General features: G+C 55.8%; 1 protein-coding gene across 5 annotated transcripts in view; it reads right to left on the bottom strand.

Moving 5' to 3' along the window:
* Window positions 1-33: 33 nt before the first annotated feature.
* PACSIN1 (protein kinase C and casein kinase substrate in neurons 1) overlaps window positions 34-13,141 on the bottom strand; it is a 55,885-nt gene continuing 42,777 nt past the window's right edge. For all 5 annotated transcript variants that reach the window (XM_090025453.1, XM_090025454.1, XM_090025455.1 and 2 more), the window contains exons 5-10: window positions 12,631-12,786; window positions 12,014-12,189; window positions 11,378-11,498; window positions 11,097-11,221; window positions 10,153-10,346; window positions 34-9,674 (exon numbers count right to left, since the gene is read on the bottom strand). In XM_090025453.1, coding sequence (XP_089881579.1) covers window positions 9,565-9,674; window positions 10,153-10,346; window positions 11,097-11,221; window positions 11,378-11,498; window positions 12,014-12,189; window positions 12,631-12,786 — 882 coding nt within the window. In that variant the 3' untranslated portion in view covers window positions 34-9,564. The remainder of the gene's footprint in view (window positions 9,675-10,152; window positions 10,347-11,096; window positions 11,222-11,377; window positions 11,499-12,013; window positions 12,190-12,630; window positions 12,787-13,141) is intronic.

Genomic DNA, 13,141 nt, shown 5'->3' with positions numbered 1-13,141 from the left:
GAAATTGCCCCAGCACTTCTCCTAGCCTGGCTCCTTCCCGGTCAGCACCGAATCCTTGCAGGGGCAGGGAAGAGGTTCACCTCCCTGCATCCACCAGGGATCTTTCGTCATGGAATAGCTCTCATCACTAAAGGCAGATCTGGAAAAGGGCTGGTGCGCTATCTGGGGCCCCTTCCCTGAAGGGTCAGTCCTTTATCCATGGCAATTCCTCCTAGTTGGTTGGTTCCAGTATTAACCAGAGGCCGTGTCACTTGGTGGGGTGCCCCTTCCATGATGCATCAATAGTCAAAGAATGGCTTTCACTCAGGCAATTTTCCCATCTTCCTCTCCACAACCAATATGGCAATGCTCCCATAGCCATGCCCAGCCTTGCATGGTATTGCATGGCTCAGGGCTGTGGCAGGGCTCCCAGCCAGAAGAACCAAGGAGGCTCTTTTGGAAATGCAGATGCTAGAGCGGGGCATCCACTGCCCTGCCATCCTGGTTTGGTCTCTCGGCACCAGGGAAAAGCCAAGATGGCTGGTAGCATTTGCTGCACTGGTCTGGCTGCCCAAGGACACTTCATCTTTATCTTCCTGTACCTCAGACTCCCCACGTCTCACCTCCCCCCGAGAAACCCAGTAGCTATTTTCTGCTCTGCCCCTTGGCACCGTTTTGGTACCGAGGGGCCGGATTGCAAAGCTGGTTACACTGGTACAAACCTGGAACCTGCCTTTGAGCTGTTTCTGGGATGCCCTGGTTTTGTGCCAGTGTAAATAAACCAGAATCGAGCCCTGAGTGTTACTCTGGGGTCACTTCTGCTGCTGCCTACCCCAATCATTCCCCTCTTGATGTTGCCGAGAGCAGCCACAGCTGTAAAGGAAAGGAGACCTTGGCTCCTGGAGGGGATTTCTGGTCGGTTGCTGGGGTCTTAGTGGAGAACCAGCGATGGACTGACTGGGCCAAACCGTGCTGATGAGCTATGACTTGGGATCAGATCTGAAGGGACTGAACCCAGCTAGTTTCTCCTAGAACAGCTGCAGTGACCATTTTCTGGTATTGTTTGTGAAAGGACAGAGTCACCCCTGTGCGGTGTTGTGAGCAAGGCTCACTTGAGAGGAAAGACAATAGGATTATACGCGGCAGCCTTCTGCCAGGGCTCACGCTGACCCGAGGCTGGAACATGCTGGCACCTGGCCGCATCAGGAGGCCAGCTGGCCAAGCCGCAGGCTAGCACCGACAAGCTTTTCTGAGTAGCGCGGAGTCCACAAGCCCCGTGGTACGCAGGAGAGCTTGCTGCGTTGTGCTTGGGCTTCCTAGGTGGCTGGGCTGATTGGCAGACTATCAATAGTAGGTTGATCTCCTGAGCAAGAGCAAGCTGCAAACAAAGCTGGACCCATTGATCTTGCATCCTTCTGCGCTTCTCTCCTTTCTCTTTTTTTTGCCTTGGGGGGGAAATGGGGCAGAATGAAGGCACCTTAGCAGGTACCCCTTTTCACCCAGCAGCGTCCCAGGGTTGGTGGCTGGTTCGAAGCAGGCATCACACGCATGTCTGCAGCAAATCTGCCTACCCTGTGCCAATAACAAAGGCAGGGGTGGGGAGAGATATCAAGGTTGCTCTTAGAGCGACCTGAAGGAGGTTTGCAGTGGGTAGCACAGTAGCTGGGTTGGATTCTGGTCAGCCAAGGTTCGGCTTGTTTTGCAGCACGGATGTATCCTGCCACGCTGATGCTCTGCTTGAATAAGGGGACCCACCGCTGTTGAAAGATCGGCACGCAGCCAGGGCAGTGGCCAAGTAAACTTTCCTATTACCACTTCCGGCTTCAATCCTCCTTCGGCAGGCCCCTTTCTGTTGCTAGCGGGGGAATTTGGCCTGTGCCTGATACCAGCTCATGCTGCAAAATTTGCACCTACGTTTCAAAGTTCCCGAGACGTTTGGCTCTGGGCTTTTGATTCAGATCACCTTGGAGAATGAGGCTGCTTGCACAGCTCAGATCACGGTCTGGGTCCCCACACAACTGCCCTCCTCCAGAGCTACCTCTGAGCTCTGTGCCCAGTTGGGCCCTTTACTTTGCTGTTCAGACCATTGGCGATGGCTGTTCTTGCGCCGTGGGCACCTGCTTGGACAAAGCCCCTCCCAAACTTGTGTCCCTTCAGTCATTACATAGGACCTTTTTTGACTGCCTGATTCTTGTACATGTTTTAAAGGGATTTTTTTTTTTTTAAACATCTCTCCGGGTTTCTCCCAGGGGAAAAATAAATCAGCGGAAGCTCACAGGCTTATGAAATAGCACTTGGACTGCCAGCCAAGGGACTGTTTGAACTGTACATTTCATAACAGGTTAAGTTACCTGGTGTTGTTGATCTTCTATATTATAATTTTTTATTTGCTTTCTTTTGGTTTTGGCTCACGAGATGTTGTGGTTCCGGCTCAAACGAAGAGTCGAGAAGGGAACAGAGAATGGTTGAAATGGTTTGTGAGAGTTTGAAAGACAATATGTGTCCTTTTCTTTTTTTAACTTGCACTGGCTTCTTGTATTGATTGCTGCCTGTCTTTCTGTTGGCTCTGTGTTGTTGATGTGTAAGAGCTAACGCGTCCCCTTGCATCCCTTGCAAATGGCATTTCTTTGCCTTGAGGCTGCGGTGCCTTAGGGAAGGAAGAGGGAAAACAGCTGCTTGTTGGCTGGAAAATGCAGTGAAGACTGGGCCTCGTGATACTTTGCCTGGTGCGCTTGTGTTCTGAAGGTGCATGAAGCCGGTACAAGCCAGGGGCTAAAGTGTGCTGGCAGAGACTCGTGGAAGCAACACTTTCTCTGCTGTAATAATCCAGGCTCTGGGCTTTATTTGTCATGGAAAGTGTGTGTGTGTATGGGGTATATGTATGCACATGGAGGTGGGTAAGTTTTCATGCTTGTGTGTGAGCACTTGTGTGCACCTGCCTGTCTCTGTGCATGGTCCCTGCATGTACCTGCCCTCGCTTGTGCAAGTGGCAAGAAGAAACGGGTGCAAAGCAGTGAGGCAGTGGAGAGAAACTCTGAGTGCTCTCCACCTAGGATTTTGTTGTCTGAGGTCAGAAGCCCAAAGGCCTCTCTGTTACCTCTGTCCATCCAGCCCCAGGTGTAGATCTTCTAGGTCTTGCTAGGTCTTCAGTCCCTTTCCTAGGACCTGCACCTTCCGGGGTAGCCTGGGCACCCAGCGGGGTTGGGGGGTAGGATCCAGTCTCTGCTACCACGTTCTTCTCATTTGAACAGGACAGACACCAAAGTCAGGAATGCCCTGAGTGTCTGTCCTTTGATCAAGTCCCATTAAAGTATCTCTAGTGAACAACCCAACATCCCTTGTCCCTCCTGAAAAATCTCAGCTCTTACGATAGATCTTCGCTTGCACCCCTTCCTCTGGTTGCGAAGGTGGTGCACTCTTGCATGGGCATTTGGGTGGAAATGCCCAGTCATCCCTTGGCATAACCAGCCCCTCTACCCAGAGGCAAAGGTCTGTCTGCCCCACTGGAAAACAGTGCCCGTACAGCATTGGGTAAGGGCACCCTCTTGCTCTGGGAGCAATCTCAGTGGCTTTTCCAAGTAACAAGGCCAAACACACCGTGCATGAATAAAATAATCATTTTTATTTAGTACTGTATATTTAAGTATTCTCTATTTGTTCTTATGGAAGAAGAGGCAGCCTTGCATGACACAGATACAGTCGCTTTCTACTAGAATGTAGCTTTGCTCAACAGTAACACTGTTTAATTACAGTCTTGAAAGCTCCCTGACCCGCTCGGGACTCCGATGGGAAACACTAAACAAAGGAAATCCTTCCTCCTTGCCTGTCCTCCCCTGCAGAGAGACACTGGAACTATATTAAAAGTCAATGGCATTATCTTAACCACTGGAAATCCCGTTCCCTTCTCTTTTGAGCCTTGGAGGTTCTTCACCTTCCATGGCGCATCCAGCTGTAAAGCCTCCTAGCCTTCTGGTAGTGATTCAAACCAATGGGTAGCAAGGGAGGGTGCTGGAAAACTTCTCTTCCCAAAGACTTCCCACAAGCCCCGGAAGATCTCTTGTGGTCCATTTTTGCCATCCAAGTGTGGACCCACTCCCTTGGCACCTGCTTGAGGTCCTGCTGGGAGACCATTTTCAAGCCACAGTGATATATTGAGCATGTGGTGACAGCTGCCTTCTCGGGGGGGTTGCATGAGAAGGCCCTAGGATAGGAACTAATGCCATTCACTCCAGCTGTGCAATACTTGCCTGCTAAGTATCCTGGGGCTGTGCCTGGGGCCCTTCTAGGAGGAGTCTGCTCTAGCTATCTGGTGGGTGGAGGCATGGTGTTCCTGTGGAGTCCCAACCCCATTCCAGGGGGCTGAATAATCGGAGAGCCAATCTTGCAAGATGCTGATGTCCCCGTACTCCTGCAGCCCCTGCAGGAGTTCAAGAGGCTCAGCATCTCCCTGCTTTGTAATTCTCCCCGGTGTTCGGCTTGTTGATTTCCACTCCCCGCCCCCCCCTTAGGGCTTCCTGGCATCTAATGACCTCTTTAGTTGGGAAACTGCCCTGCAAAGACTGTTCACCCACAGAAGTCACCATCGCCTCTGGTTGCTGCTGGCTGTGCCCAGCTACTGGAAGCGAAGCTGGCTGGCTCTGGGAGGATGGGTTGCTTGCCATTCTCTACAGAGAATAGGCCAAGTTCTCCCTAGTGTGGCTCAACTGACCTTGGTGGAGTGCCATGAGGGAGGGACTTGGCATTGGCATAGATTTCACCACTGCACGGTTCGGCATCTTCCATCCCCGCTCCCTTGGAGCAGAAATAAGACCCAAAGTCAGTGCTTTCCAGGCAGGGCATGGCATATTTGCATAATAGTACCACAGTGAGACTTCTCACCTACTTGACTGACCTGTGTCTCCTGGACCTTGCCTTGGAGATAATGCAGTAGAGCTGTTCTGAGCTTGGCAGAAACGAAGCAAACCTAGGCTGCTTTTTCCTCCCACCCCCAAATCCTGATCCATGCAGCTCAGCTGGCGTTGGGTGGAGAAGTACCTGCCTACATGTTCCTCAATGTCTCAGGGAAGTTGAGCCAAAGGGATCGGGTTTAGCTTGCCCCTCGGCATGATTTGCGACAAGGCTTGGGCAAGACCAAAATCTGCTTCTGCAAACTGGGGGAAAACTTGCAAGGTCAAAGGGATGCAGTGAGATCCCAGGCTCAGTCTCACAAGGGTGCTGGCTCCGCTTCGACAACTCAGTCTCAGACCCCTTCTGATACGTTTCGGATCTGACAAAGAGCCAAAACTGAAGAGGCAGCGTCGGGGGGGTTGAATCTAACCCCCCATGAACAAAGTGCAAAGGGATTTGTATGAGAGGTGACGGCCCGTGAGCTGGCCATAATAGCTAAGAGCATTTCCCACCTGTTGTCCGTGCAAGTGTAAGCTTGTTCCTATAAGCTGCCCGTTTCCACTGGAATAGAGGGCGCTTAGTGCCTTATAATAATGACGTGTGTTCAGCAGTCTGGGCCCCCACAGCCCCAGGTGAAACCCATGGGTGCTCAAGACCTCTAAAAATCAGGCCAGTGGGTCGCCGCTTCTCTGGATGAACAAAACAGGGCCCTCTTAGCCTGCAATCTTGGTTACACCTCTGGGAAGGCAAATCAATAGCTCAATATGGCATGGGATGAAGGGGCACCAAGGGGGCTGGGATGGGGGAAAGAAAAGCGGTCATCTTCCTGTGCAGGGCATTGGGGAAGCACAGCACCAGGTCAGCCCCATCCCGGGGGACTGCAAAATACCCCTTCTCCTTGTCCCCACGCACCACCGCCTCATAAGAACCCATGGTGGAAGTAAAGCTCAACTTGTAAACTCGACAGCTACATCTACACCGGGAGATATTGGAGCACGAGAATTAAAATCTGCATAACGTTTACATAGCTCAGTTATTTTTTGTCGGTTTTGCTTCTTTTTTTTTTTTTTTTTGTATCCACGGCCATACAATCACAATATATATTTATATATATACTTCTTAAATTACACAATCAATGTACAAAAAAACAGGTGCGTTGCTGAGGCGACAGCGTTGCCTTGACGGTTTCGGGTTGTTTTTTTTGGGTTTTTTTTCTTTTTTTTCTTTTTTTTGCCTAACGGAAGAAACGGAGCTGGGGGTTGGGGAGGTCTTGTCTACGGCACCTGATATGCAGCACATTTATTTAGTCGGGAAGACCACTCGGTCACTGGGGCCAAATAAGTCATGAACCAAACAGAGGGAGGAGAAGGAGCTGGAGGGATGAGGGGTGGATGATGAGCTGAGAACAACTGCGGTGATATGGAAAAAAATATGAAATGTTTTGGAGCAGAATACGGGGGGGAGGAGGCACCTTTCCTCCTAACCTGCTTCAGGTGTGTAAGGAGGGGATGGATGGAGGGAGGGCGACGACTGATCAGCTACATTACCCAATCTTCTTTGGGTCGCGTGAAAGGGGAATCTGCGATAGCAAATGTTCTCGGCTGTGATCTTTCCATGCTGACTCTGCTTCCCTAATGTGCGAGGGAAGTGGCTAGAAGTCCAGGGCAACTCCAGCTGAGAGGAGGGTTGGGAGGACACGTGGTAGATCCCGGGAGCAAAGGAAGGGGCAGCCAAGAGCCCTTAGGGAGTTAATCCACCCTGAGCTATCCCACTCCCCACTGGATGAACACCTGCACCCGTCAGTGGCGGAGCTGAGCTGTAAGGTGGGGGAAGATCATTCTTGCCAGGGCCACCGGCACCCCGGAGCAGGCTAATTCCCAGTGGAGTCCTTGTCCTGAATCCCTTCTCAGAGTAGAAAGAGGTTTTTCCAAGAGCTGCAGCCAGAGTTGCCAACGTGCCTTTCACAAGCACCTCCAGCCCTGTATCTCCTTGGCCGGGCGCAGTGGAAGGCAGGGGGGTGATTTAATTTCTCTTGCTAAATCCTGACTTTGGACTCCCCCAGCAGTCTCTTTTTTTTTGTGCCTCTGACCTCTGTGGAGCTGTCCTGAGGATCTGGAGGGCACATATGCAGCAGGATGAAAAGCAGGGCCCCCCCCCCCCCATCCTCTCTGTCAGAGGTTAAGGCCGGCTGTTGTCAGCTTTGCTTCTGCCACATCTTGGCTGCTTCTCCCCCGGGAATTTTTTCCGGGTTACTGTGCAATTCTTGCAACGAGGTGTCTCCATCTCAATTGGGAGAGCGGTTCAGCTGCCCTCGTGGGGCCTTGCTGGATTGCTCAGTTTATCGTATGTCCCATGGCTCTTTAGGACAAAAAATGCAGAAGGTCCTGCCGTGGCCAAGCCCGCAGCCTAACGGCCAGCTTGTTCGCAGGGGTTCTTGTGTGATGGGTCCAAGCCCATCTCTGGGGAAAGAAATGGTGCTGAGGGCTTGGGAGGAGCAGGGGCTGCCCTCCGCCTTCCTCATGACTGCTCCCACTGACAACGTTGCCCCGGTTTCAAGCTTCTGCCCGAGGCGGTTGGGACCATCCTTTCCCCACTTCTGTTGGGGACTTCTGGAGGAGCAGGGGAAGGTTGTTCTTGGCCGTTATCCTCACGCGGGAAGGTCTCGGGGCCACGCGTGTCACCGTGATGCTCCAGCGAGGTTGGTGGAATCGCACCAGAAGCGGCCTGCTCTCTCTCCGTGTCCCTGGTGCGATGGTGATGAAGGAGCAGCCACCGCTGGACTGTGGGCAAGCAGCAGGGAAGGCTCCGCGGGGGTACGGGGGAGGGCTAACATATGATCAAGGTTTGGACGATGAAAGTCCGGTACAAGAGGAAGGAGCTAAGCCGCCCTGGTAGCGGCTCTGGGTCCATTCAGGGCTCACAGGCTCCGGGGCCCTGAAGGAGGATTATGAGAGACCCATGCTCACTGGGGGAAGGGCGCTGCAGCTGACCTTGCAGCCATCTCTCCCTGGCAGGCCCCAGCTCATCACCACTACCCTGCTTCTGCGTGGGCTGGCTTCCCACCAGGGACAGTCCCTGGGGTCCTCTCTGCCTGATTCAGTTTCTGGTTCTCCCCTCAAGCTGCATCCGCAGCCTGCCGGAGCTGAGCAAAGGTGGTTCTTCTTCCTGCATCACCAGCCCCCATGGAGGCCCTGGCCTGTATGATCAGCTTCACTTCCTGCACTCCCCATGCCCGAGACTCTTCCAGGCATGGTCTTGGGCCAGGCACTGACCTGGCACATGCATGCACCCAGCCAGAGAGCTAGGGGCTCACCTCCATGCCACCTGCCTCATCACTGGGGTGGATGGGGGCGGAAGGGGTGGCATGGCATTCGCTTGCAGCTCCCAGAGCCAGCCCTAGAAAGCTAGTTAAGCCCAAGCATATTCTCCACCTCATTCCTGTGCACAGACCGGGGCAGCTACACCCAACCCAGCTGAGACATCGCCCCTTGCATGGTCCCTGCTGAGATCCTGTCCTGGGTGGGAGGTCTTGACCGAAGTCCCAGGATTCCTCCCCGAATCCCTCTGGCTCCTGCTACCCGCGCGAGGCTGTTTCCAACAGAGGCAAACTTCCAAAGCGCGGCATGGAACAAGCAGTGCCTTTCGAGCTGCTCCCTACCATCTGGGCCGGTTTCCGCCTTTCCTGAGATGCTTCCACAACCCTACGCAGCGCCCTACAGCATAGCAGCGTACAGACCGTCTCCCCCAGTAGCGGGAGGAAGGGTCCAAGTCCACAATTATGGACTAGTAAGAGCAGAGGGATTCCCATTCCTGAGTGGCGAACCTGTATAGCCTTGCTGGGAAGGCTCCTTCCACGCCCTGGGGGATGTCCATGCTGAGTCCTGAACGGCATGCGAGATGCAGGAGACGGCAGCATGCTGATGCCTGGCGGGGGTGAGAAGACGCCTCCTTAAAGAAGTGGAAAGGCCCGCAGGGGATGAAGACTCGTCATCTTCACTCGCAGGTGGCTCAGAGACCTCGATTCCTGCTCCTAGCCCGGCGCGGAGGCCTGGGGAGGGCCCCTGGGTGGGAGGCTCGCACCCCCAAAGGGAAGGGTGGAGGGGCAGGGAGGCTTTTTCCCTTGCCCGCCCTGACGGAAGGAGAAACTGGAGGTGGGATGAATGGGGGAGGAAGGAGGAGGCGACTATAAAAGTGGAAATAAATAAAAGAGGGTTAAACTCCATTTCCTCCCATTTTAATTTGGTTATGGTTGAAGAGGGTGAATTTGCTTGGTCCCAGGAGTTAAAGCGCCATGCATTTTGGAACAGTTTCAGCCAATCAGGAGGCAGCTCATGATTCCAGTATCCTTAAATCCCAACCAATCAGAAGCTCTGGAAAAAAAAGCCTTCGTTGCTTGGGCTTTAAGCTCTTGAGGTATCGGCTTTTTGCTCTGAGGAAAAGAAGGAAAAATAACAGACAACGTCGACCTTTTGCTTCACATTATCATAGAAGGAGGAGGAGAAAAAAACGACCTACTATGCAAAATACTCTTCAAAGACGACTCTTAAAAAAATAAAAGCTTGGTTGGAAAATATGCTTGAATCTCTAAGTGTGTGGAGTGAGTGACCGGACGGCAAGATGGCTGGTTGGCTGGCGCAGAGATGGAGACGATGGAGGGTCGGCTTATTTTCTGCCGGCGCTGAGGAGGACGCCGCGCGGCTAGATGCTCTCCACGTAGTTGGCTGGGTAGAGGCCAAGCTGCCCGTTGTCCAGGCGCCCTTTGCACCACCCTTGTTCATCTTCCTCTCCTAATTTGGTTAGTTCATCGCCTGGGGTGGGAAGCAAAGGGAGACGGATGTCACCGCAAGTCTGTCTGGGGCCTTCCCCAGTGCACGCGAGCAAGGATCGAAACGGCGCAGCTCCTCATGGCTGAGCTGAAGGAATACCTCTATTCGCCAGAAGACCTAGCAGGCTTTTATCCAGGAGCTAGAAAGGGGCATGTAGCAGGGAGGGAAAGAGCGGCATACGGGTGGAAAGTATTAATTTTCACTCAGTGCCACCACGGCTTAGCCTGGAAGGGTCCCATCCTTGCAGACCAGGCATCGGGGGCTCTCTGAACGTTGGAGCCAGGCTGGCCAAGTCTTCTCCCTCCCTGTCCCTCCATATGTTCCCCTTTAAAATGTTTTGGGGTTGGAAAATACAGAAACGGCTCAAGCCACAAAGACTGCAGGCATCTAGGGCGGGCTTTGGCCAGGAAGCGCCTGGAGAGGTTGGCCCCTGCTGGGCCAGGCGTGCTCCGTGTCTTACCTGCTTTGAAGCTCAGCTCATCCTGCTCCTGCCCGTCGTAGTCGTACAGGGCCCGCACACGCACCCCCTTCACGGCCGTCTCGTCTTCGAAGGGGTTGGCACCGCCATTGGCCTCGTTGGCACTGAAGGGGTTGCTGCCTTCATCGTCTGACCACTCGGACGAGTAGGGCTGGCTGCGGTCGTAGCTGCTCACGCTGGGGATGCAGAGAGCACGGGGGGTTGTGAAGACAGGCCGAGGGCAGCTGGGAAAGCACTGGGCTGCTCCGCGAAGGCCCCGGGGAGGCGAGGCCAGGCTGCAGCCCGAGCGGAGCTGCGCCACGGCCAGAAGCCGAGATGCTGAAGGCTCCCTGGAGACTTCTGCCTCGTCCCTCGGTCGCACGCCCTCCGCCGTACCCCAGCGCAGGAATCTGCAACCTCCAGGGCCTGCACCCAGCTGCCTCCCCTCTGCTCGGACACAGGGCTTTCCCATGCCAAAAACTCAGTGGCATCCCCTTTGCTACCTCATACCGTGCGTGTCGACACCGAGATTCAACACGTGCCCTCTGCTGTATCCCCGACGGCCTTGGGGACCCTGGCTCCAAGGTGGGACCCCTTCCCCTCTCATGCAGCTCAGCCTAGGCCTGACCCTGCAGCTCCCATATCCCATGGCAGCTCCCATTAATCTCCAGCACCAAGATGTGGCCCCATCCCTTCTTCTCTCCCCTCCCATACGTTTGCATGGTCTCTGCTACATCACGGTGCAGGTCCTGTGAGCCCCCATCACCCAGACACCTGCCCGCTCGCTCTGTCGTGGCATCACCCGCAGGAAGGCTATCTGTGCTGGCACAGGCCAGGGCCGTCTGCGTCTGTCCAGGAACAGCAGAGGCACATCACAGCCCCTCTCTGCTGGGTGCCTGCAGCCATCGCATCCACCCCTCCCCCCCTGCAGCCCCCGGCTCACGCACCTGCCGCGGTCCCCAGACTGTGCCGCCGGCTCGCCCGGCCCTGTGATGTTAGTCAGGGTCACCCCCTCAGGCTTCCTGGGCTTCTCTTTCCTCGCTATCATGTGCGTCAGGTCTGGGTTCCACTCCTGGAGCGACAAAGCACCGCACCCCTGAGCTCCTGGGCTGGGGGGGCATGATCCCCCAACCGTCCCCCGCAAGACCCCACCCCAAGCCCAGCTGGCTATCCCTCCCGCCTCCCAGCTACGGCAGCCGCCTGCCGATGAGGCAGCAAGGATCCTCACCTCGAACTGCGGCCAGTTCATGGGCATCCCGGGGCCGCTGCTGCTGCGAAACCACCGGAGATCCTCCTGGGCGTCCGAGCCGCGGATGGTCTGCTCCAGCTCCCGGTACACGTTCGCGTAGCTGCGCCAGGGCACAGGAGACATGGAGGTGAGGGCCCCAGTGCCCCCCCCCCCCCCCCCCACCTTGCACTCGATATAGCCTTGTAGGTCCGTGGCTGAGGGGTGGGAGCCATGGGGAGGGGAAGCCCTGCTCGCGAGGCAGGAAGCTGATTAGCAAGGCAAGGGAAAGGGGCTCTGGGGGTTGGAAGCAGGGGGCAGGTTGCCCCCCCAACCCAAAGGTGGGCAATTCCAGAGGGGCTCCGCTCCACATGCAGTTGCAGCTACTGGCCACAGGGGGGTGCCAGGCCCCCATACAAACCCAGCGGGCACTGCCACTGGAGTGATTTCCCCCCCACCAAACAGCCCAGCATTGACCTCTGCCCGCCTCTGGATGGGGAGGGAGGCCCCCAGGCGTACCTGCATGGATCCCCCCTGCTCGACCTGGCTCGTTGCCTTGGCTGCCCAGAGCAGGGAGCGGCCCCTTACCCGGAGCTGGGGGGCCGTGCTGCCTGCTGAGTCGCCGGGGGCAGGGTTTACCTGTTGTTCTCGGCCAGGTTCAGGTGCCGCTTGATGTCCAGCAGCACCTCCTTCAGGAAGCTGAGCCTCTTCTCCTCGAACTGCTGGCACTGCTCGAACACCTGCTCCATGTTCTCCATGTACTGCGGGGTGCACTTGTTCAGCTCGTCCAGCACCTTCTCGTACTTCTCTTGGGCCTGCGGAGGGGCCGGGAGGCTGAGGTCAGCGTCCCAGGCCATCCTGTGACAACCTGGTCGGACCCCTAAGTGCAGGAGCCGCGGGGACCTGCCAGGCAGATCTTTGCTGAGCCTTCGCTCGCTCTGCCCCTTGCTCCACTCCTTGCAGATGGGGCCAAGCTACAGCTGGGCAGGGCTGGCATGAGGCCTGATGGGGCAGAGCACGATCTCGGCTCCCTCAGGAACGGAGGAGGCCAAGCTGGGGCACTGTCCTGGGCGAGCCAGGGATGACGCAGGCTCCGTGTGGGCTCCCTGCCTTTCCTGGCTGTGAGGGGCAGGGGCCAGGCTGGAGGTGGAAGCGTTGAAGCCCCCGGGCTCTCTCAGTGCAACCCACCGCTGTGCCGGAGGGGCCCGCGTGTGTGTGTACACGTGAGACCCCCCCTCGGTGGCCGGAGCTCGTACCTTCTGTACATCCTGCTTGCACTTCTCCACCTTGTCCTGGAGCTTCTTCTGCTGGTCCGGAGTGATGGACTGCTCCGCCTTGCTGTTGGCTTCCCGGGTCATTGCCAGCTTCTCCTCTTTGCACGCCAGGTGATAGGCTTTCTTGGCAGTTTCCAGCTGTTTTGGGGGGGAGCAGCAAGGGGGTCAAGGCGGATGTTTGCAGGATGTCCCCTTCCCCCAGAATGGCTGCTTTACAGCTAGGCTTCCCTGCTGCCAGAGACCGAGGCACGACTGTCTCTTCTCACTGTTCCCGTAGTGGAGCAGGTGCCAGCGCCCTCCGCTCTGGGCTGGGACTCCTCTGTGGTTATGGAGACCTCAAATGGCCCTTCTGGCTCAGGGAGGCAAGTCTCCACCGTGGGCTCTGTGTGTGCTGAGCCCCTATTACCCCATTGCCTCCCTCCCATTGCCCCATGGGGTGACTCCCTCCCTTCTGAACTCCCAGGGTCTCCAGCCCGGGTCCCCCCTGGGCAGG

Source organism: Crocodylus siamensis, chromosome 13 (assembly GCF_052110815.1).
Source record: "Crocodylus siamensis isolate JL-2025a chromosome 13, ASM5211081v1, whole genome shotgun sequence".
In the NCBI taxonomy this organism is placed as follows: domain Eukaryota; kingdom Metazoa; phylum Chordata; order Crocodylia; family Crocodylidae; genus Crocodylus; species Crocodylus siamensis.
The sequence above is the reverse complement of the archived record's forward strand: the minus strand, read 5'-3'. Positions and strand labels throughout refer to the sequence as shown.